We start from the raw sequence: 23,690 nt of genomic DNA on the forward strand, positions 1-23,690 counted from the left end.
TTAAGGAGTGAGTTCTAATTTAGCAAGGATATCTTTTTTAATTATACAAAAGCATCTACCTCATAGAACACACTTTTATGTATTCTGAATGCCACTTCTTTTTTAGTTGTAGTCCTGAGGCCTCAGTGTTGTAGGCTACTTGCAGTTGTTATTTGTGACGAGCAACAACGAGTGAATTTTATGGGTACTTTTTGTTCTGCTGTTACGTGACTGAATAGTGCCAAGCAGCCAACAGTCAGCTCCACCAGCCGGTCGTGGGAAGTCTCCTTAGGAAAGTATGATAATTGATGTTTATTTATTGTCATTGAAATATGCAGCGCAGCGCAGTGAAACTCCACTCCCCAGGGCTCGTGGCTGGCTGCACCTGGTTCCAAAAAAAAGAAAAAAAAACTCAAAGCCAATCGACACTAGCTCTGCAATTTAAACCATTTTCAAATGTTTTACTCCAGATTTGTGTTGGCCTGCACTCACATTAGAATGTTTCCATGTAATTGTGAAATTAGGGGAGATTAGAGAATGCATTTCTGCATGACATAAAGGTCATTAACGCCAGATAACGGTTGATATTACTTAATAAAAACTTTAACACATGAAGGTATCGTCTTGCTCCAGGAAAATTCTTCTTCGGGTTATACGTATAACTGCCTTTTTTTCTTCTTCTCCAGTCTCATGTTAAAGATACCTGTTTGACTGTCTCTTCCGCACTTTATGATACCGATGTTTTTTTTTCTTTTGCACCCAGGTTTATTACAGCACCTTTACACAGCTACTGAAAGCTAAGCAGCATTAGGTTAAATCCACAGATATCCTCATACATGGTCAATGAACACCCAGCAGGTCTCTTTGTATATAACAGGGTGAAGCAGAGGACAATCCACTATCACCCACAGCCCACTAGGATTCCTGGCAGCCTCAGCCACTTGTGGTGTGGCGGTCGGAGAAAAAGAAAAGAAAGAGAAGATGGGGGCTTGTTTTCACAACACTTGGAACCACATTGAAAAGACAATTTAAGTAGAACTTCAGTATATTCTGTTGTGGTTTCTCTGTCCAGAGAGCTGACCTTAAGAAGAACGACTTCACTCGCCCAATGGCTCTAATCCTCACTCTAGAGGTTGGACTTCCAAAAGCAATGAAATACAAATCGGAATATCTTTTGTCCTGTCTTGGGGTTTTCCTTGACTCTACAATTAGCTCACCAAAGAGTTAGCTCCAAAGAGTTTCTGGAGAGTGGCATGACAAGATAGATGGAAACAACTGTAATGAACGCCTTCTGTCATTAAACATGTGACTGCTGATATGGACAAGTGCAAACAGTCCGTACTTGACACTTCACTGCAAACACATCAGACACGCGCTATGGCCATGTTAGTGCAGTATCCTGGCAACTCACAGCAGCAACAGGCTGTCCAGTTAAATGTTAATAAGTGTTCACTCTGGAAATAGCAGCCATGTTTCTGTTATCATTAGCTTTGTCACTGTTTTAAATCCATATCCCTCTTCTGTTCTTACTCCGTCTTAGGAAACTTCTACATAAACTCTACTAAAATGCCCAATCCCCTGCTCCTAGTTTCTCATTATTGTTGATATATGATGGAGCAGTAAAGAGAAGAGCAACATGGGAAACGGGAGAGGCTTTGAGCCAGACGCAAGCTGTGAGTTTAGCCACTGAGCGGATAGACCGGCTGCACAGAAAAACAGAGCGAGAAAGTTGTTTTCCACTCCCGCTTATTCCATGTCCCTCTATTGGGCTTTTTTTGTTTGTTTTTATTTCCTATGTTTTTTCTTCTTCCTGTTTTTTTTTCTTCTCCATGCTTTGCTAAATATTTTCACACAGTGGTTAAACTTAGACATATATTTGGTTTTCCAGATCTCCCACTGAGCTCTCAAATGTATCACTTAAGTTAAATATGAGAGGGCAAATCTGAGGCGTCTCAGTTGCAGAATAACAAAACTTGTTTAAAGTCTACTCCTTTCACTCATCATGCTGTCATTTATCAACTGTCCTGAATCTGGCTCCAGACGTGCATTAAAATGTTGAAAGTCAAAATGATATAGATAAAGCTGTGACAGATGCTTCGAGTCAGACATTGCTGCAGAAAATCATTCAAGATGTTTCTATGCAGCATTTTGCCGTGAAATGAACATTCCTCTAGCATAATTTAAGGCTACTCTTACTTTGCAGCATAATGAAAAAAAACAGACATGCGTGTCTGTAAGTTGGTGAGACTTGTGTGTGTGTGCGTGGTGAGAAAGCTGTGTCTTTCAGCCCCTCCATCATTCAGTCAAAAGCCACACTGTTTCTCTTGGCTCTTAAAGGGACAGGGGTAGGATGGAAATGCATCAGTGCACTTTTCCCTCCGGCTTTTTTTTGCTCTGGTTAACCTCCTCTTTCTCTTATTTGTGTGTGTGTGTGTGTGTGTGTGACAGAATGAGTGCAAGTACAAGTCTGTGTTGATGAAAACCACGCTTCATTTTTCCCCCCCTTACAAATTTACTTCACCTATCAGGATGTTTTATTGCATTATATCTTGGTGCATGTTCTCTTATCTTTGTTGCAAAGTTTACAGTCTAAACATACGATCCATAAGTAGATGCTGCAGATATCAGCATCTGTAATGTAATAAAACAAGGCATCCTGATTAGATTAGGAGGAAGCAGATGAAGTGTGTTCTGGGTTGAGAAAAGCAACGACTGTATCTTCAACAGGAGCAGGATTTGTCTGTGCCACTGAATGTGCTCATAATACAAACACTTTGACTGTCCAGGTGCTCCAAAAACACTAATAGTAAACAACACAATGATATTCTGCATCAGATTCAGTTTGGAGCCTTAGAAATTTTTTGGCTTTTCTTAATGAGTCCTTAGGCTTTTCAAAAGGAGGAAATGTAAATTATGGCCAATTCCCCAAATGACAGAAACTGAAACGTCTTTGTCTTTAAATAGTTTTAATTCTCATAATAATTGGCTATATATCTGTTATATATTCCTTTAGTTTACCTTATTGAACAAAAAAATGACTTGTTTAACTGTCTCCCAACATGCAATCTCACTGTGAATCCCTCCTAAAAGTTAAAAAAAAAAAAAAGAAAAAAGAAAAAGTAAACCGGAGATACTTAACAGGAAAATGGTTTCAATAAATTGGTCCATTTGCTGCATACACAGCACATTTCTCTGTCAAATATTCTGAACCATCCACTTCATAAAAAAACATGTTTGGCTTCAAAAGTTTGTGTAAAGGTTCTAAAGTAAAAACACTGTTACATCTATCTCATTTGTAGTCCTGTTATAGGATCTGGATTATCTCCAGAATAAAAGGTAGACCTGCACAGTACAGTAGCTTACCTAACCGCAACCGAACACCATTTAGATACAATAGACCAGTTGGTATTATGAGAATGTCCGGGTAAATTGGGTGTACTTTAGTTTAATTCGGACACTGAAAAAAAGTATTCCACACACACACACACACACACACACACACACACACACACACACACACACACACACACACACACACACACACACACACACACACACACACACACACACACACACACACACACACACACACAGTGTTTGTCTCTTTGTCACAACAGAATAAAAGTAGGTCCAGCTCTGCAGGGAGCGGGACAGCACACAGGGGCCGAGTTGAGCAGATGTAAGCAGGACCACCCCAGCAAGTGTTTGTTCAGTTTGCTCTGGGAAAAGACAGATAGAGAGAGTGGATCCACCCAGCTCTGAGCACTGAGGGCAGACACACACTACCTCATTGTAGACTATTGGTAAGGGAATGTGCTGTTTGATCTTTGGACCTTTCACTGTTTTCCCTGGCACAATCATTCCAATAATACAAGCACATTGGAAAATAAGCATCGTCTATATGAGCTGCTAAGTGGAAAACTGTAAATGGAAGTATGGGCACAGATTACATCAACATCTGGCGGGAGGGTGGGGCTTTTTCTTAAACAGGGACCGGGCCCAGTCAGAGAGGAAATACATGACGGTTTGTTGATTGTTTTCCTAATATGGCAGAAAAAAAGAAGGACACCAGCAGGACATGCCAGGGCTCCTGGTCCAGAAGCAGTCATGCTGACTCACTGTCTGTTTTTTTTTTTGTTTGTTGTTGTTTTTAATGAGCACTTAGGGAAGCATTGTCTGCATGTCTGGACAAAATATAGTACACACATTGTCAACAAAGGCATCTGTCTAGATCTTGTTAATTCATCCTAAATGGGTATCAAGGTAAATGGTTGAAAGGTTCTGATGATCGTTGCTGGTTTCTGTCTCTGACATTTCAAGAGAATAAACAGACAAACCACCCTCCCCTCCCATAGGTAAAACTAAGGCAGCTGCTTCAATCATAAGTGTAAAACAGAAATACACCAAACCTCCACACCATTGTGCAAGTGTACACACACCATGAAGTAGAGTGAGTTCACACATACTGGTGGTTTTGCATGTTTGTGCACCTTAGCTACAAATTACATATAATTATTGTTAACCATTTTCCACAGCATACATATTTGAACAGTTCCAATTTTCCTGGTCGCCATTTGTTCCCATTTATTTCGATTTGCAATACAAGCCAAGTTCCCAAGCTTGAACCTGACTATTTGTTACATTGTTTAATATATTAGTTATGTAATACACGTGTAAAGCTTTATTTTTAAATTTAGAAAATTCCACCTTTTGGATGTTCAACGAATGCTAAAGGACAGTTTCATCATCTCACATTGCCCTATCAGACCACTCATAATACTTGAACCTTTTCTCCGTAAATCCAAACGCTCTATTCTCAGAGCATTCGTATTCTTCAATGTATAGGAACTACACATTTTAATGGCTGATAAAAAAAAAAGTTGTGTGTGCAGTTTATTCATCATATTCTTTCTTTCTTCACAGACCCTCCAGTGCCCCTAAAAATGGAGTCCCTAGGGTAAGAAGCCAAATATTCACATAACATATTACATACTGTATATCTAGTTAAGTTTACCTGAACTGTGTTTGTATAAGGAAATTGGGCCATAGTTTTCTGTGCCCTTCTGAGATAATGTCAGATTGGTTTGGCATGCAAATTGTATACGCATGTAAAAGCACCCTTAGCATGTATTGAATTGATTGTGAAGACGTAGTTTGATTCTATGTGGTTGCTGTGCAGTGCTTTTTCAACATGCTTGTTCTTATGCATGAGTTGATTGTGGATTTGTTGTTTGTGCATGCTCTGGGTCTCCACTTTTCATCCAGGACGAACCTCAAGAAATCATAAAGCCTGTCCCGATCACTCACCCCGCACCGAGCACCACATACACCAGGCCGTCCAGCTCGCCCAGTCCTGCTTACAACAAGACTGCCAGGCCTTTTGGTGCTGGCCGTAGTGCGGTCACTGCTTCTCCCACCCCTGATGCTCCCAAAGTAGCCACCATCCCCTCTGCATCATCCGCTTTCACACCGGCTGCCCCTTCTCAACCACAGCCTCCATTCCCTTTGAAGTCGAGCCCGGCACCGCCGGTCTCAACTCCAGCCAGTTTTGTCCCAAAGCTCAGCCCTGGTCGCTCCCCCTTCACCTCACCATACTCCTCTTCCTCCTCATCTAACTCTTCCTCTCCAGCCAGAGTGACAGCCCCCCCCTCCCATCCTAATGTCCCACAGCCCTCCGTCTATAACACCCCAATCAACCTGTACTCCAGCAACAATGCTTGTGAGGTGGCTATTGGGCAGAGACGGGGTCTTTTGGAGAGCCAGGGGCTGTCGGAAAACTTCAATGGGTAGGTACCTTTTATCAAACCCTTACTAGATGTTTTCTCTTGTGTGGTCCATAGTTAATCCAGAAAGTGTATGGATCTCAGTGTACCACTCAACATCATTCAGGTTGGTGTAAGTGCAAAATATTCAGCAATGACTCCCTTGAGGTTTGGCCTGTGGCTTTAAAACGAAGGTACAGCTGTGACAATATGCGGTTCACCATGACCTGCCGTGTGATATTGCTTTTATACAACGGTTCTACAGGCGGATTATTGTTGTACTTAACTGGAACTAGACTGTTGCCAAGTCACGTTTCTTTTTTTTTTAAAACAACGTCTGCACACTTTCAACATTTGATACATCTACACGTTTCAGCCGTGGACTGTATAAAACATGGGCGCAGTTTCAGTGACATCACCTGTTGGTTTCTGAGGCGGTGTCATGAAGTTTAACAATGGCGGAAATGCTGACTCCTGCTAACCTCCGAAATACACTATAAAAATTCAAACCATTTTTCAAACCAGGCTGTAAACATGTTTATTTCTGCTGTAAAAATGGGCCTCTTAATAAGGGCTCTAATTGGCTTATTGGGCATTGACTTTTGGAGGAAGCCTCATGTGGACATTAGAGGAACTGCAGTTGTGTTCACTTTCGCATTGTCTTATTTTAACACTGGAGATTTCTGCTTAGTTTACCACTATCATTTATCATATAACATGTAAAAAGGTGTCTGTTGTGTCTAGCGTCTGTTTCGTTTGCTTCTGCGATCCTGAGAGACCAGAGACTGATAATACACATTGTTAAAGTCCCAGTGCCGTTCCACACTGCATCAGCAGGTATGGAGGGCTTCTTGTCAAATCATAGTAGTCTGAGCAAAGTGTAGCATACCATATCATATGTGCATGCTGTGTTTAAGGCATGAGGTCTCGAAGAAGCTGTGGTTCACACATCAATGAACATGTTTCACACCATACCTTATTTAATTTAATAAACAGAATTGAATATTCCCCGTTGCCCCTCTTAATGCCTTAATTCAGCCCAGAATATGTGTCTAATTTCACAAGGCAACACTGAAACAACCCATAGTGCATGTTTTTACACAGCTGCACACAAGGAAAATCCCAGGCATGCTGCACATCTTGTTCAAATCTTCCACAGGGCAACTGGAAAGGGAACAGAGTCTGGACAACGCACTAACTGATGCTACTGCCTCGCTATCTATAATCGAGCGTGAGCGTCGCTGCTCTGCCAAACACACCGTCTGTCCAACAGGCACTGCTGCTGTAAAACCTGTTTCTAATTAGCCAGAATCCTGGCAGCTCTGCTCTTTTTAGGGACCGGGGACAGAGCTACGTTTGGCTCGACAGAGCTTCTTCAGCAGGGATTTGGCTCACTGATTGGGTTTTAGTGCTCTGAGACACGTTCAAGTGATTTGACATTTATTCTTTTCTCTTGTCCACCTTACAAAAATAGGTCACTGTGATCTGTTTGTAATGACTGTAAGTGAGCAAGCACTTTTAAACTTTCGTGAAGTTCACATGCCTAAAAGATTTTCATTAATTGAAAGACTTTGTGTGTTTAAATGCGCTCTCCTTGCAAACTTTCTGTCGCCCGAAATCTTGGACTGCAAGCTCAGAGGTAGAGTGTATTTGTTGCAGCATGTGTTGTTGTTTTTTTTTTTTGCTCCTGACCTGCATGTATTTGTTTGAGCATTTCGTCTGTGATTTCCTTCTTATCCACATTTTCTCAGAAGGGCCTTTCACTTTATTTGTTGGGACTACTTTCTGTTTCTCAAACTGGTCTATTCAGGCTCTTTCTTGGCTTCAACCCTTTTCCTTCTACCCCCTTTTCTTTTTCCAACAGGAGGAAGGAGAGACAGACACCAAGTTAGTGCTGAGAATGATAATATATGATCTCCGGTAGCTTTCTAACTATGCAGAATGTGATTACAGCCTTTACATCTCTCTGGTTTATGATTACCAAAGGCATGCGTGCACCTCTTTGAGCTAACCACTCACAGACCTCACAATCGTGCTCATCCGCTCGCTGTACATGCTCATTTCAAGAGCCGTGCAAACACCCGTAAATAATCCCATCTCTGAGACACGGCAGGACACCCACTGGGGGGCTCATTCATTTTCTCTACAGTGTCAGGCTCTGTGCTAGCCCATACTGTATTTACATGTAATGCAGCCGAGCCTGTCAGCGCAGACGGCTGCTAATATTCCGCAGCTCTGAATCTGTGCAGCTCCACCTGCTGCTGCCGCCAATATGTTTACTCAAAGCAAGAAAAAACACCACTAAATGTATTCCGCTTTGGCTAAGAATAGCCTGACTTGTGCTGCCTTTCATCATCCTTCACATGCACCCACCTGACACACACACACACACACACACACACACACACACACACACACACACACACACACACACACACACACACACACACACACACACACACACACACACACACTCACACACGGCTACACAGCGCTTGAACTAAAGTGCATGTAAACACTTCACATAAATATTATTGCATTCTAAAAGTGCCTTTAAATAGTTTTTGGAAAGAAAAGCAGAGCATTTAATTTCAACACATTACTACCACCTTGTGGTCACATATGATCATTCTCACATGCACCTGTAACGTCCCTTTTGTAAATAAGAAGCCTGTGGTTAATTTCTCCTTTATGAAATAAAAATCTAATTTTTTTTAACTGTTCAAACAATCTATCATCAGCTCATTTTAAGGGAATTGCATTGAGACCTATTGACTTCTTCTGTGGTTTTCCCTTTTAATAGTGAGCCTCAGAGAAGTCCTAAGTAAGTATAGGTCAGACCAGCATTGAAACTTTCTTATAAAAAAAAAAAATCAGTGTCATGTAGTATCCACTACACTTCCTATAACTTCCGTATTTGTGTCCATGTTTTGCCTTTGTGTGTTTGTCCTCATTATCTTCTCAATGTTCGCCTGCAGAACTCCACCTCCAGCTAGACCTGGGAGGTAACTGTGATATATGTAATTACAAAGGTCATACTAAACCACACCCATTTGTTCCAATGTAGATCACTAATTGCACAGTACTATGTGTGTGCTGTGTGTGCCGGTTGTTTCTATAAATGTCACTTTACGTGTGGCTAAACTGGAACATTTATGTCTTGTGATTTGGGTTTGGTTAAACTGATATCTAAACATGTGATAACCTCATGTTATTTGTCTCAGTGGAGATCTTTAAAAAGAACACATAATTAAAACACAGATGCTTCCATGTCATTTACCTTGGATGTATTTGGTTGATCTGTCTTTAGGAAAGCGTTTGAGGACCCTGAGAATCACACGTCCCCCCTCAGCGAGGCCAGCAAGAAGCGTCTGATCGAAGACACGGAGGACTGGCACCCGAAAACCGGCACCTCCCAGTCCCGCTCCTTCCGCATCCTGGCCCAGCTCACCGGCACTGAAAACGGTGTGTACCAACCTTTGTTAACTTGTTTATAAAAGACTACAATTTTGCTGAAAGAAAGTTATTCTTTAGGAGTTATTTAAATGTAATTTAGCACCGCTGGTAGTACTGTCAGATCATTTAAGATCTTCATGTTGGTGCAAATGGGATATTTTGTTTGGTTCCTTTTCCAAAGGATCATATTTGTTAAAGGGTTTTTATTTATGAGATAAAATCTTTAGAAGCTGTTAAAACTGCAGTGAGGATTTTGCTTGGTTGAAATAATAATGATACCTCTTTGTGAACAAAAAAAGCAAACAAAGCCATCAGTGAGAGCATTGCTTTGTATGCAGTTGTTTTTGATACCCATCACCCCTGATGCAGAGTAGGTGTCAGGCAGGGCGAATAACAACATACGACTGAAACAGACGTCAATATTTTTACATGCAGGAGATTTATTGTGAGTGAAACATTAAGAATAAACAAGGACGAGTTTATCTGTGGTCCTCCTTCTATTTCTTGATTTCAAAGAAAGATAAGTGAAAAGAATCTGTCATCACTCTTTGATTTGATGTTTCTCTGATATTACTCTTTTGACCAAAAGTGACATTGATGGTTATACGAGCAGACTGTGGCTTTGGGCTTTCATCCATTCTTGGGTTGTTTTTTTTTTTTTTCTCAAAATGTGTGTGAGCATCTCATTAACTGATACACAATGACATTTACAGATTTCCATTTATTAAAATGAAGTCAGATGAGACACTGTCTTTTCTCTTTAGTCCTCTGCTGAATATTCTTAGAGAATGGTGAGGAAAGTATTTGATGATCTTCAAACATTTGATGTGAATCCAGTCTGTTGTTGTGTTTCTGCAGCTGTGAACAATTTTGAGGAGGGGGGGTTGTAAGTCCAGGAAGTCACATCTGGGTCTTGCTTGAAGGGATGGCAGCCGCACATTCATGTAGTTCTTGCTATGACAGGATTAACCAAAAGTGGCGCAATAAAGAAAGCCTTGTTTTTTAACAAACTTATTTTGTGTCTTTCTCATTGTTGCAGAACAAGTTCCAGAAAACAGTGGAAAGAAGTAAGTGGTTGGTGGTTTTTTGATCAAATCTGGTGTAAGTTTAAGTTTTCACCCCCCCCCTCTCTCTCTATCCCTCTCTCTCTCTCTTGCTCTCTCTCTCTCTCTTTCTCTCTCTCTCTCTCTCACCTACATTTGCGTAAAAAGGCCATTGTGAAACAAACATGTTGTAACTGTTACTGTAACTTCTTAATCAAATTCATAATTTGTTGTCAGAAAGGCCTGTCAGGGTTAAACCACGATTTCCTGATTATGTGCTCCCACAGTATCATGCTTGATTAAAGGCTCAATAGGAAGAAACCACACGGAGAGTGCTTTAAAAAAAAGGAAAAAAAAGATGGTTGAGAGAAAACCGCCTTAAACTTAACATAGGCTGTGATTTCTACAACTACACTCAGTCTTAAGTCGACTTAATCTGCAGTAAGCACAGTTTTACCCTCCTCCGAACCACAGCCCAGACCAATCAGTGTGTCACTCACTGGAAACTCTGGCTAATTAAGTGGTATTGTGGGTAATAGCAGCTCTGCCAGAAGGGGATTCTTATGTTAGTGAGATTTTGTGTCTGTGTATTCTTCCTATAAGAGAGAAGATATGAAACATCTGTCTTGGGTTACGATTCCGTCTGCAATGAGATGTTGTTTTCTTTTCATCTCTACCAGCGCTATTTCTTCTGTTCATACTTTTCTGTTACACTCTTAACCTTCCGACGTTCTCCTTTTTCTCCCCTTTTCTCCGTGTTCTTTAATTCTGTCCTTTTGGGGGATAATCAGAACGAACAAGCTGGACCCAGAAGTCATAGGACAGCAGTACAACAAGCTGAGAGATCGGCATCACGATGCTTCAGCACGACTGCTAAATGTCTAATTTGCAAGGTTTTATTTGTCCTGTTTAATGTTTTTATTTATTTTATTTTCGACCAATAATTGACTTTAATGAATCATTTGGAACACTTTTGAAATAAAAGACAACACGCTGATGACAAACTTTAAAGCAAAACAAGGGGATGGAACATGTTGTTGCAGGCAGACCTGTTGTAAAAATGTTTTAAAGTGAATATTATTTGGATTTAAGTTGTTCTATTTTAAAGTGTAAAAGCATGCATGTAGGTAATAGGGATTTGTACCTTGATATGTACTGTCCTGTAGTTCAGTGTTTACACATCAGCCTTCTTTTCCTCTGTATACTTGCGCTAATCTTAAACGCTGTGTTTCATTTTAACTCTCTTTTCTCACTAACCAACGCAGTTTAATTTGTCCGCTTTTGATTCTTTCACTTCAATAAACTTTTCTTGATTTCCTGCCATTGCTTCTTCCTTTCTCTTTCTCTTTTTCTTCTGGCATAAAAAAAAAGAAAACAAAAGTTGTCCACAGGAAAAAAAAAAAAAACAAGCATGTAGAAAGTGAAGGTTTATGACAGAATAGGAGTGATTTTCATGTTAAGACTGCAGCACTGAGAGTTCAGACACACAGCAGGAGTGTCCGCCATATTCTGTAAAGAGCAGCGGGCACATTTATTGTTGCTGTTATATTCAAACTTACTTTAAAGTTTACCATTTTGTTTACAATAATGGCTACATATACAACTTTTCAAAGATTTGAAACTCTCAAAACTTTTGGAAGGCATCTCCTGACGCCCCCTTTTGGTGGCCCACAACCCCCACTCTGGAAACCACGGGTCTACCATGCAGTTTATCTGCCCAGTAAATTAATTCTGCAGGAAGAGTTGAGTCTTTAAAAATACCTGAAGTTGACTTATTTGATTATTGAGCCCAAATGTGTTTGTCCAATAGGAATCAACTCTGGTTTAATGGTCGTTCTCTCATCACAAATATAACTCGCTGGTATAGATCTGCCTCCTAATAAATTCTTTTCTCAGTGTTGTCAGTGCCAGTAAATGAAATATTGTTTATTAAGATGAACAGATTTGATACTGAACTTTAATTTTGAATCACTATTAGTTGAGAAATACATGCAACTAGTTCCCCCTCTAGTGTCAGTTTGTGTGTCCCTAGTGTCTCGTTGCTGCTTGGAGGAGATGCAGAGCTTGAAATGAAAAAAAAAAAAGAATTGTTGAAGATTTATGCTTCTCATTTTCTACAAAAGATGTGTGTGGCTCAGCTACAAGAAAATACAGACACACAAAAAAAGCCCTTCAAGGAGAATAAAAACAGAAGTCAAAGCTAAAAAACACCAGCAGTCCTCTGTAAAAAAAAAAAAAATGGAGAGCGAGCTTTATGTACAGTAGATACTATGGAATCACCTCCTGGATTATTCCCTTATGTCAGTAATTGAAAACCTTCTGGACAGTGGTCAGCAGCACATTTCCTTCATGCAGAGCGAGAGAGTGCCCCATAATTATCTTGATTATTTGCACGTGTCACTGAGATTTCCACCAACAGAATCCAAACGTAAACCTTCAATGAATGAACCTCATTAATCATTAGTGTGCAACTCAACGTTCAATTGAATTGTTTGCAAAATCCAATCCTGGGCATTTACCACGCTTTGACCTTTTTTTTTTAAATGTATTATTTGTGTGGTAAAAGTCCCACAAAAAAAGCACAAAAGAAAACGGTGGTAAGAGCTGTGACCGTGAAGGTGCAAACAAACGGGTCGAAGGGAGTGTTTCTACTGGAGATCTTTCTCTTAGTTCTTATCTTAATGAAATGTGTGTATGTGTTTCCCAGTGAGGCAGTTGACATCACTGCTCCAGCTGTGCACACCTCGCCTGCAGCAAAAACATTTTCCAAATCTGCTGCAGCACCCAAAAACGGGAACGTCGTCCCTGCGTCCTCGTACAAAAGCCCGGTGGGCCAAAACAAGCCTTCCCACCAGCCCGGGGGTCCATCAGGTATACTCTCACACACACACACACACCCTGACTTACTTCTGTTATTTACCCATTAAATGCGAGAGCCCACTTTGTAGCATACACAATTTATTCAGTGTAGTTGCTTATTTCAGCCAACAGAGGGCAGCCTTGCACCTTTAAATCACTACTGCTCAGCGTTGACATTTATTGCAGCTTTAACGCCTGACACTAAGCCATTTAAGATTATGAGCTCCATAAAAACCAGAGGTATTCGGTTAATGAGCTCAGATTATTGGCTTTTCCCGAGATCCCTTCAGTTAAATAGATTGTGAAAATGAGAATTATGCATTTAAATTTGTGTGAAAGCAGCTCTTTAAATACAGCCATCCCTGCCACGGGACCTCGAGGTGGTCAGGGTAAATATTTGCTGAAAGGCATCAGTCAGGGGTCATTATTAGCAATACCTAGACACAAGTATGCACTCATACATGAACAGATGCACTATGTGCCCTGCAGATTTCCCACAAGGCCCTTTAAGAACGGCCCGCTGAAAGGTACCACAGGGTGAGAGCGAGAGAGACCACAGTTAGCTCTCTGTGAGCTCTGTTATTTATCAGATTAACACATACTTCAGTCTGAGTAAACAAGCACAAATCTCGTAGTGGCTATGTGTGGAATGTGCTGCATGATCTTTAAATGTATTGAAATGAACTAGTCATTTATGCCTTTTAAAGAAAGTCCTGCGAAAGCAAGAAATTAAGAAGTCTAGACTTTGCAAGTTGCTGGTAGAATGATTTTAAAGATGTTACAATAATCAACTGTAATCAACTTTTTCATACTGACTCGTTGCGTTCCAGCCCTCTGCGTCTGTATTTAGAGCGACAGAACATAGATTTTCAGTCCAGCTGTGATTCAGTGTGGATGTCTTCTCAAGCCGACTTTTTTTTTCTTCTTCTTCTTATCTTCCTCATACAGGGAGACAGCAGTGACAAATGTTTGTGTCACTCTCGGCCCTATTTAATGTGGCTCAGCCCTCCGTCTTTGCGCTCGCCGAAAGATTCATTTTTAAAGTGACAGCCTGTTGAAATCCAGCTCACTGCGCACAGCGTTTACACAGATAAGCTCACAGTGTGCGAAATAGTTTGACTCCAGTGTGAGTCTCTGCATCAATACAGCATTCAATGGCCCTAAAAACAGGAGATCGTAGATTCTGAATAATGATCGGAAATTTATTTTATATCTGACATCTCTCCTCTGAACCGAAATGTGTGTCATATTTCACAATGCCACTGAGACTCTTTAGTCTTAAACCCCCTCTCAGAGTGTTCTCACATCCCCTCTCCTGTTTATTTAGTCCATTTGCTCCGTTTCAGGGAAATTTAGGGGGCACTTGTCCTTTGACCTCCCAGAGTCTTCGATAACAGTTCATTCTATCAATAGTGTCTCTGTCCACGATGCCTTCACCCCCGAGCACTCCCTCTGAGGGCGGATAGTGCTGACCTACCTTCCTGGATGTGTCTTTATGCTGAGAAAAAAAGAATGGCACAACTGTGCATCCTCTCCGCGTGTCTCGAGATGAGAGGAGGGGGATTATTTTTGCAGGTGTCTCTTCTGACTCTGGGAAAGTGTTGTTTCTCCTCAGTGGGAAAAATTTATCCCTTGTCTGGATTGGGTGGGTTTGAATTGGACCCACTCGGCTGTCTAATGCTTCAGGCGGGGAGGTTAGAGATCACTGAATTGTTCCCATTAATTATCTGACAACACACATCTAAACTGTGTGCGTTTGTCTTTTAAGGTAATGTCAAGTCAATTATAAAGTAGACCCAGTGTGTCGATGTTTAGTTTGCTCAATTCTTCATTTTACTTTTTTTTAAAAAAGGACATCTTATCGACAGCTTAATCCAAATCAGTCACAAGCTTCCATCCTAATACTCACCTATTATTTTCCATTCCTGCTGGTTCAGGTTTTCCTAAGGGTGGAGCAGTTCCTTCATTTGGCAAAGTGACCAACCTTACTCCTAAAGGTCCAGACCGTCCCACCCCACAGCCACACCCACAGGACCTCAACTCTCTGGTGCAGAGGGCGGAGCACATCCCAGCTGGCACCCGCACCCCAATGTGCAACAAGTGCAACAGTGTCATCAGGTAACGTACATCAGAAAAGAACTATCAAATAAGGCTGGAAAATTGTATTTACAGCATGCAAAATGTGTAACTGTTGCACTTCATTCATTGGGTTTACCTCACATCCTCTGTCGCTTCTTTAATCTCACCAGGGGGCCTTTCCTCGTGGCCATGGGCATGTCGTGGCACCCTGAGGAGTTTAACTGCGCTCACTGCCATTCCTCCCTGGTAGAACACGGCTTTGTGGAGGAGAAAGGCCAGGTGTACTGCGCAAACTGCTACGAGCAGTTTCTCGCTCCCACCTGTGCCCGCTGCAACCAGAAGATTCTGGGGGTAGGTTTGTGCAAGTGGAGGGATATTGTTCTGTGTCTTCTGGTTAACTTGTGCTTAATGCAACCAACATCACGCACTGTCCCCACTGCTTCAAACAGGATACTTACTTATTTCCTAAGCGATCACAAAATCCACCAGGAGTACAATTAAATTTACAGTGCATCGTTAATTGTCTTTAGATGATTTAATGGATAATATGAAGATGATGTAAAAAAAATAATAACTTCAACAAACTGTTCCTCATGTATTTGTTTATTTATTTATTTCACTTTTTTTCTCTGCAGGAAGTTATGAATGCTCTGAAACAGACCTGGCACGTGTCCTGTTTTGTCTGCGCCGCCTGCTACCAGCCAATCAAAGGCAACATGTTCCACATGGAGGACGGACAGCCGTACTGTGAACAAGGTACAGATGCAAAGATGATAACAATCAGTCACATGTTGTAAAGAATTGAACGCATGCGGAAATAATGCATTTAGTTGTTGTTCTGTTCGCCTAGACTACTACAGGATGTTTGGGACAAACTGCCACGGCTGTGACTTCCCCATCGAGGCGGGGGATAAGTTCCTGGAGGCTTTAGGATTTACCTGGCATGACACCTGCTTCGTGTGTGCGGTAGGTCGAGAATACAGGACACAACACGTGCTGGATCTACATACTGGACAATAAAGTGGAAATAATCTCTTTGTCTCTCACCACAGGTCTGCTCCACCAGTCTTGAAGGTCAGCCATTTTTCTCCAAGAAAGACAAGGCTCTGTGCAAGAAACATGCTCACACTGTCAACATCTGACCTGCTGTTTAGTTTCTGAATTCAAACTCTGTTTTCCGGTAACATTGGGTGAGAGGTTCCACTCTAAGCTTTATCTTCGCTTTAAGATTGACATACAGAAATGCAGGAGTACCCAGTTAGATAAGCATCTGTGCAAGAGGTTTTTTTTCCCCAAATGAATAATTATTGCTGAGCTTTTTACAAGGCCTGAGGTGAGTTAAGCCCTTTTGCATCACACAATATATAAGACAATTCACTGCAATGACCTACTAAGCGCCTCAGGCGTCACAAACAGTATTAAGATAAAACATATTGATACGTTAAAGGTTTAGGATTAATTAGGATTATTTAACAGCGAGGTAAATATTTATTTGAAGGCAAGGATTGCTCAGTAAGTATGCAGTGGGGCAAAAAAAATCTTATATGGTCCTCTGGACTTAAGAAAAAAATGGGATATTTTAATACTACTATTGTTTTTAATTGTTTCCTTTATGTACAGCAATGTGTTACTGAGACCCTGCATGGATCAAGCTGTATTGTTACTGCATAACAATTCTATGCAAGAAATACAGGAGCATACAAGATCACTGTTTGGTCATTTATTTGTATATTTTGTAATAACTTTAATTCAGGGGCAAAATACAGGGTCATACAGAGACATGAATCCACTTTATTCGATTACTTCCACGTTTTTAAATTAATATAATTTGAACTCCATTATAATAAATGTGTACCCCTCCATTGTACTAACTCAATTTTATATCCATCAGGGTGCACCTTGTTGAATTTGTATTTGTATTTGACTTTTAATTTGTTTGTATGTGTAATTCTTAGTATGTTTCATGAAATGTGTTCAATTAACAAAAATAATGTTAATATATATTTCAGTTTTCTGTTGTTTTTCATCATTTCTTTTATTAGAGAAATAACTGTTTGTACTTCTGCAATCGACTCCTCATTGGTTACTGCATAAGAAAAATCCAATCTCCTTACTCTTATTTCAATAAAAGGGTTCAACATCGAATCAAAGTTCTTGAGTGTGTTCTTTGGCTGTTCAATTTATTCTAAGTGGCTCAAACTTTGAAAAACGACTCTTCCTCTTTTCCTAATGCCTTTGTTTGTGTTTCGCAAATGTACTTTTTATGTGTTTGTCAATACATACTGTAAAACACATTGCAGCTAAGAAGTGATGCATGTAATGTGTGTTATAAATCTTTACTTTTGACAGTAATTATTCAGAAGGTAGGCAGGCAGGCACCAGCATGACACTGTAACTTGGAGTAGGAGGGGGGAAAGAACACATCTCCACTGGGACAGGAGGGAAACAACAGGCGGTCACATGGTTTATTGGTTTTGATGAACAATTCTGTAGGTATTACAACTGTTAAGGAGTTGGTAACAGCAGACAGATAATACAATGTGTTTTGTTGTTGTTGTTGTTGTTTTGTTTTTTTGCTTGAACGTTTGTAGATAAGTGTAGGCCTACATGGAGTTTCAGATGAGCTGTCCCGTGCAGTTATTGAAGACGTCAAAGGGGGGAGCTGCGCGCGAGACGATTTCTCGTTTCAACGAGCCTCTAAATAACGCGTGCATGGGACAATCCGGAAAGTGTGTGCACTCGCTCCAATTTAAAAAAAAGATCAGCGGAGAGTTCAACTCATCGCTGACTTGAACGTTGTGGAGTCGTCTGAAAGCGAGAAGGACACGGTGAGGATACTTCACCTTTAAACCACAGTAGGTGCGTGTCGGAACGCCGTGTGAGCTGCAGCATTGGTATTGCAATATTTTGAATATGAAGCTGTCCTTAGTAAAAACCAGAGGCTTACGGAGTTTGTTTGTACTGATGCCCCTTCAAGAGACACTTGAACTAAAGTGCTGAGTTGGATGCTGACAACAGCTGCAGGCGACCAGCGGGATCTCTGACTGTGTTATTACTGGCGGAGAGTGTGATGATGAGAGTTATGAAGATGATGCTTATCGGTAACTGGTGCAGTGCTCGCCGTTTAGTGCATCGTAATACCTGATCTGACGGAGGACATCGCTTTGAAATTACATTACATTTTATATTTGATCATCTAATCTACTCTTTGGGCGTTTCTTGACTTATTATGACTGTGGGACATGGATATGTTTGCTAAAAACACTGTAATCTAAAAGGCCTAGTAGTACGTAATTTAGAGCTGTTGATCACATCTCCTTTTTTCTACCCTGTTAGATGTTCAAATTTCAGTTTTTTTCAGTTTCCTATTAGGTTGCCTATTTAAAGCAGTAGGCCTATCTGGCCTAAATGCTCATCATTTGATATTACAAAAAAATAAAATAAAAAAGTTATAATTATTTGATTTGATTTGTGTAGGCTACTAACTTGCCGATTTTGATAACAGTGCAGGATGTGGAACTGTTACAATTTTTTTTGAACACCCACTGTGTTTGTTCATGTCTGGCTTTGAGCTAAATGTTCCATCACCAGTGGGTGTATAGACATTGGATCTTAGGCAATATTTGACTGTTGATTGCTGACACTAAACCTCTCTATGCTCAATGAGCTGATCACTGACAGATGTGAAGCAGAGCTGTTGTGTGTGTGACATCGCTCAGCTCCTGATGTTTACATCAGCATCAGGCCAGAGGAGCCGGGCTGCACTTTGTGCCGTGAGTTTGTAGTCTCGTCTTTGAATGCACTGAACAACCTCAAAGCTCTGTGCAGGACAGGACTGCTCATTGAGGCAGAGCTGAGTGACTTTGTTGGGGTAATATTGAACACAGTGATTGATCTAACCACCACCTAGTCTTTGCCCCGGCTCTGCCCCTGTCATGGAGGAACGCCCGTCATTAGGCTGACACGATGAGGATGGCTTGGCATGTTACGTTGCATGGCAAGGCACGTTTTGTGGTCTACCACAGGCTCAGGCTTCAAGTGTTTCTGCTTGTTCAACTTCCTGGCACTGGTGGCTGACAGTGACACAAAGTCTGTAGGTGTGTGTCGTAGAAACATGACATCCATCTACGGGCCATTTGTGGTGCCCTATAAAGACAGACATGTTTGTTTAAAATACCAGTGAGATGATGGAGTCCTATAAACGAGGTCTGTGCACAGTGGGATCTTGGCTAATAGTTCTGCAGATAAATGTGAACCTGAACAGCCCTTAAAGTGGTTGCCTGTGAAAGAGGATTGGTGTTCACTGGTGGACTGGTTAATGGACTGATTGAAAACACCACAAAATGGAAAAGTGCGAAGGACGATGAGACATCAAACATAACATAAACGTGGGCTTGATAGAAATATGACTGCAAAGAATAACGTGAAACTCTCTCTTCAGACAAAAGATAATTTTAAGAAAATTAGCCTGCCTGGATTTTTTACTTTTTTTTTTTATTTTTTAGTTCCCTTCCAATAAAAGAAATCTATTTTATAAAGTTCTGAATGCAGTTTATGAATTCATTTACCTGCAAAATCAAAAGAGGTTACAATGAAAACATCTTTCAGGAGAGAAAACTCCTCTCTGTTCTCTGCCCATTTGAAGCAATTTACAAACACTTCATTCCCCCACAAGCTGTTACTCAAGATCTATGTAGACTCTATAGCCTGGCTCTGGGTTTATCCACAGGGCTAAACTTAGCAAGCTGCAACCCCTCACCCCAGTTTCCTCCCTTATAATTACAGGAAATAAGCTTGGCCAATCAGAGCAGAGATATTTGGTGCATATTAACATGAATAGGAGCAGTATTTGAAGACTGGACAGGTAATGACCAAGTATGGGGAGGTGGGGCGAGAGTTTCTTTTTTTTTTTTTGTAGGACTGCAGGAGATATTTGCTTGACAGCAGAAAGAAGAAACACTCACGTTTTATACTGTATCACCTCACACAGTGGTGTGTGTGGTGATACAGTCACTCCTCAGGTAATGTGAGCACGGTGACTGTCAGACAGTCAGGATAAATAGTAGAGCGAAAGTTTATGAGGAGACAAACTGTCACGGATTCTGTCTCTGGCGTTGTTCAATGACTTTTCCAGCTGCAAGGTTATTTGAATTTTTCAAGATTTCGTCAAGTTTCTTTTCTCTCCCATACTCACACACACAAACTAGTGCACCATATCAAGGCTTCCCATACGTATGGCTTTTCAATCATTTAGCCAGTGACAGATTTTTAGCGTTCACTTGCAGTTCTTCCTTCAGAGCTGCATGCTGTACAATGTCTTTACATGGATTCACTAAAAATAGCTTCTAAGCAGGTAGGTGGGTATTCAGGTTAGTAGTTAGGCAGGCTGACAGGTAAGTAGAAAAAATGGCAGGTAGGTAGTAGAGAAACACAATCCACTTTTTGTCATTTCCGATTCAGATACTTATGCACCAATACCGATACTGATTCCGATAGTTTTTAATTATAGTTAACAGTGTTATTGTTGGTGTAATCTGTAAGGATACCCAAAGCTATAGTAAACCCGACAGCAAGCAGCAACAACTGTCAGATTTTCTAATAAAATCTTGTAAACTGAGGTGTAAGAATTGCATTTCGGTCATATATGAGGAGCTGTTCCATCTCGTCTGAACGTCGTCATGCGATTTGTCAGCGCTTCTTACAGTTCAGTCTGAATGTCTTCAAAGTGAGACTGTGCAAGCTAAGAATCTCTTAAGTGCCCACTTTTCCTTGATTGGTGCTGTCAGCCCGATATCTGTCAATACTGCATACGATACCGGTTATTAGATAGGATCTGTCCCATCTCTTGTAGGTAGGTAGGTCAATAGGTTGGCACACAAGCCGATAGGTGGGAAGGCAGGTAGGTAGGGAGGCAGGTAGGAAGGAAAGAAAGGCAACATAGACTGGCATGTTCTTTGTCAAATAGGTAGGTGTGGAGATAGGGTGGATGGGGGGTTAGAGAAGTTGGTTGTTAAAAATATGTTTAGGTATGAAAGGAGGCAGGTTGAAAAGCTTGGTAGAAAAGCAGATAGGTATGTAGGGGAGAAGGTAAATGTTCAGTTGTTAGGTGGGCGAGTAGTAGCTGAGCATGTCGGTAGATAGATTGGTAGGTGTGGTAGTGGGTCAGCATGTAGGTTTATTGGTTTGCTAAGTTAGGGAGGTAATGAAATAGTCGGTTGGATAGGCAGGTATGTGGGTGGGTAGGTAGATATATTAGCAGCTATGTTGACAGTCAGGTAGGTCAGTAAGCAAATAAGTAGTTAGACACATAGGTTGTAGGGTTGGTTAGTCAAAAGGTACATAGGCATGTTGGCAATGAAGAAGGTAGGTAGTAAGTTTATTAGAAAGGTAGACAGTTGGCAGAGAGGTATGTAGGTCTGCTATATATATTGGATGATTACTTTACCAAACCCCAAACATATCTGAATCTAGCTTGAGTTTGAATTTCAATGTTGGGATGAACTTTCATTAGGAGAGCTTATTCCCCCCCCCCCCCCAACCCTCTGGCTCCTATTAACAAGAAAGCACAAGCATACTGCAGACAGTCTTGTTCCACTTAGAAAAAAGTCATCTTCTTACCTTCTTACCAGCTCTGCTCTTTGACGGAAAGGTCAGCGACCATGTGAGAGAAAGCTGACTTCCTGTTATTAGAGAGGGAGATGGCGGAAAAAAACATGGAGAAAAAGTACAGGATGAGGTGGATGATTGCAGATCGAAGAAGAGAAGAGGATAAGGGGTACTTTGCATGATTGGGTGATTCTCAAAGTAGGGGAAATGACCTGAGCTTGAAATTTAGTCTTGGACGTTTCTCTCTGAGATGTGGGACATATGAGCTCCTTTTAATAACGCTACTTTTTTCTTTCAGTGAGAGACGATGACTGGAGGTCTGGCTGGGTAAAGTGACAGGATGCTTTCTGATGCCCTATAAATAAATACTATCTCAATGGTGAGTGCAGCACTTATGTGTTCTATTTCTGTTTAGCTTCATAAATTTGCCACAGCTCGGAAAAATTGTCAATAATGTTGTTCAGTCTGCTTAAACTTGCACATATTGATAAGTTTTCAGTGTAAAATCTCCAAGTCAAACATGAAATGTTGAGTAATTTCCCTCGTTCCTAATCAATAATATCCTGAATAAAAGTGAAATCCAAAACTAAAAGCTGTATTGATCTGGTATGATATTCCTGCAGTAGAGAGTATTTGACAGCTGATTTCATATATGCGAGCTTTGGAATCGTAAAGCCGTCTCTGCAACAATTTTCCCCCAAAGTGGCATCTAATTGACTTTCTGATGAGCATATGGATGTCTATGTAAAATAACCCACAGTGACTATAATAGAAACCTTTTTTTTCCCACTGAAGTATCAGGCTAGACAGAGTCTCCATCTGCTGACTGGATCGCAGGAAACACTTGAGATCAACATCTGATAGAATGCAGTAAACTTTAGAAACTCTCAGAAGCTTTACTTTCACCCGACAGATTTACAAGAGCAGTTCAGAGCTTTTTCAGGCATTAGGGTTAGATTTGATTTAAACCAGGATTTATCTTCCAGTTTTTCGACATTGTTTTGAAGAATTTCCACACTCTGGTGTTGTCAAGTCAAACAGAAAGTATGACATGCCAGAATACACTGATTCGGATATTAAGGTCATGAGAACCAACCGATAAAAATCGACCAGCCGATACTAGCACATCAAGTGACTATCGGTATCAGCTAATTTGATCGCATATATGCACCGATATTACTAGATTTAGTCACCCGTTAAATAAAATTTAATTGTCATTGTATTAAACTAGCAGTTCTCTTTCATGAGTTTGTTCTATGGATTACAACAAACATTATCCCTCTCCAGAGTGTGAAGCGGTGTTGCACATACATGCGCAGTAACTCTCCAGTTGTGTGACCATCTTGTCTTCCTTACATCATTTCCATCACGTTTTTGATTACTGCATTTGAGGGATGAGTGCAATAACTGTCTCAGATCGAACATCGATCAAAAAAAAAAAAAAAAAAAATTGCTAGATAGCGCCTTCCTCTGCTCATCAGCAGACCTCAGTCTCATCACCTCAAGGAAATGAGGAGAAGTGTGTGGCTTTTTAGTTGAATGACAAACTGCATAGCAGATCAGCTATGATCAAAAGTAGCATCAAAATATAAGGACATGTTGAAATGTTAGCATGTGATGCTAGTGCATCGCTGCACAAAGAATCATTGTTCAGCTCTGGATGTTTGTAGATACACCATATATGTTCCTCCCTTTATTTAAACTGGCGTGCTGTGTCGTTTAATAAGCATTCCTTTTACATTAAGCAACAAACTTGCCACTACAGGACCAATCATAAAACAGCAGAATATGCTGATGCAGCTCGAACACGGAGGCTGGGTGTGCAGCCGGGAGCCGACCACATGCAGGGCGAAGAAACACAGACAGAATAGAGCTACTGTACCTGACAGAGGACAATAAGAGCCTC

The 23,690-nt window shown here is 40.8% G+C and overlaps 2 protein-coding genes across 2 annotated transcripts in view; both read left to right on the forward strand.

Moving 5' to 3' along the window:
- The window catches only part of pdlim5b (PDZ and LIM domain 5b), a 36,766-nt gene extending 19,438 nt beyond the window's left edge, over positions 1-17,328 (forward strand). Inside the window, exons 4-13 of the mRNA XM_079365126.1 lie at positions 4,903-4,936; positions 5,245-5,765; positions 9,052-9,206; positions 10,237-10,264; positions 12,948-13,111; positions 15,037-15,217; positions 15,349-15,529; positions 15,814-15,934; positions 16,029-16,144; positions 16,231-17,328. Coding sequence (XP_079221252.1) covers positions 4,903-4,936; positions 5,245-5,765; positions 9,052-9,206; positions 10,237-10,264; positions 12,948-13,111; positions 15,037-15,217; positions 15,349-15,529; positions 15,814-15,934; positions 16,029-16,144; positions 16,231-16,320 — 1,591 coding nt within the window. The 3' untranslated portion in view covers positions 16,321-17,328. The remainder of the gene's footprint in view (positions 1-4,902; positions 4,937-5,244; positions 5,766-9,051; positions 9,207-10,236; positions 10,265-12,947; positions 13,112-15,036; positions 15,218-15,348; positions 15,530-15,813; positions 15,935-16,028; positions 16,145-16,230) is intronic.
- Positions 17,329-17,934: 606 nt separating this feature from the next.
- Positions 17,935-23,690, forward strand: part of bmpr1bb (bone morphogenetic protein receptor, type IBb) — a 50,676-nt gene continuing 44,920 nt past the window's right edge. Inside the window, exons 1-2 of the mRNA XM_079363635.1 lie at positions 17,935-18,037; positions 22,083-22,163. The gene's annotated coding sequence lies outside the window, so the exon portion shown is untranslated. The remainder of the gene's footprint in view (positions 18,038-22,082; positions 22,164-23,690) is intronic.

This window comes from Symphodus melops (assembly GCF_947650265.1).
Source record: "Symphodus melops genome assembly, chromosome: 16".
NCBI classification, from domain to species: Eukaryota; Metazoa; Chordata; class Actinopteri; order Labriformes; family Labridae; genus Symphodus; species Symphodus melops.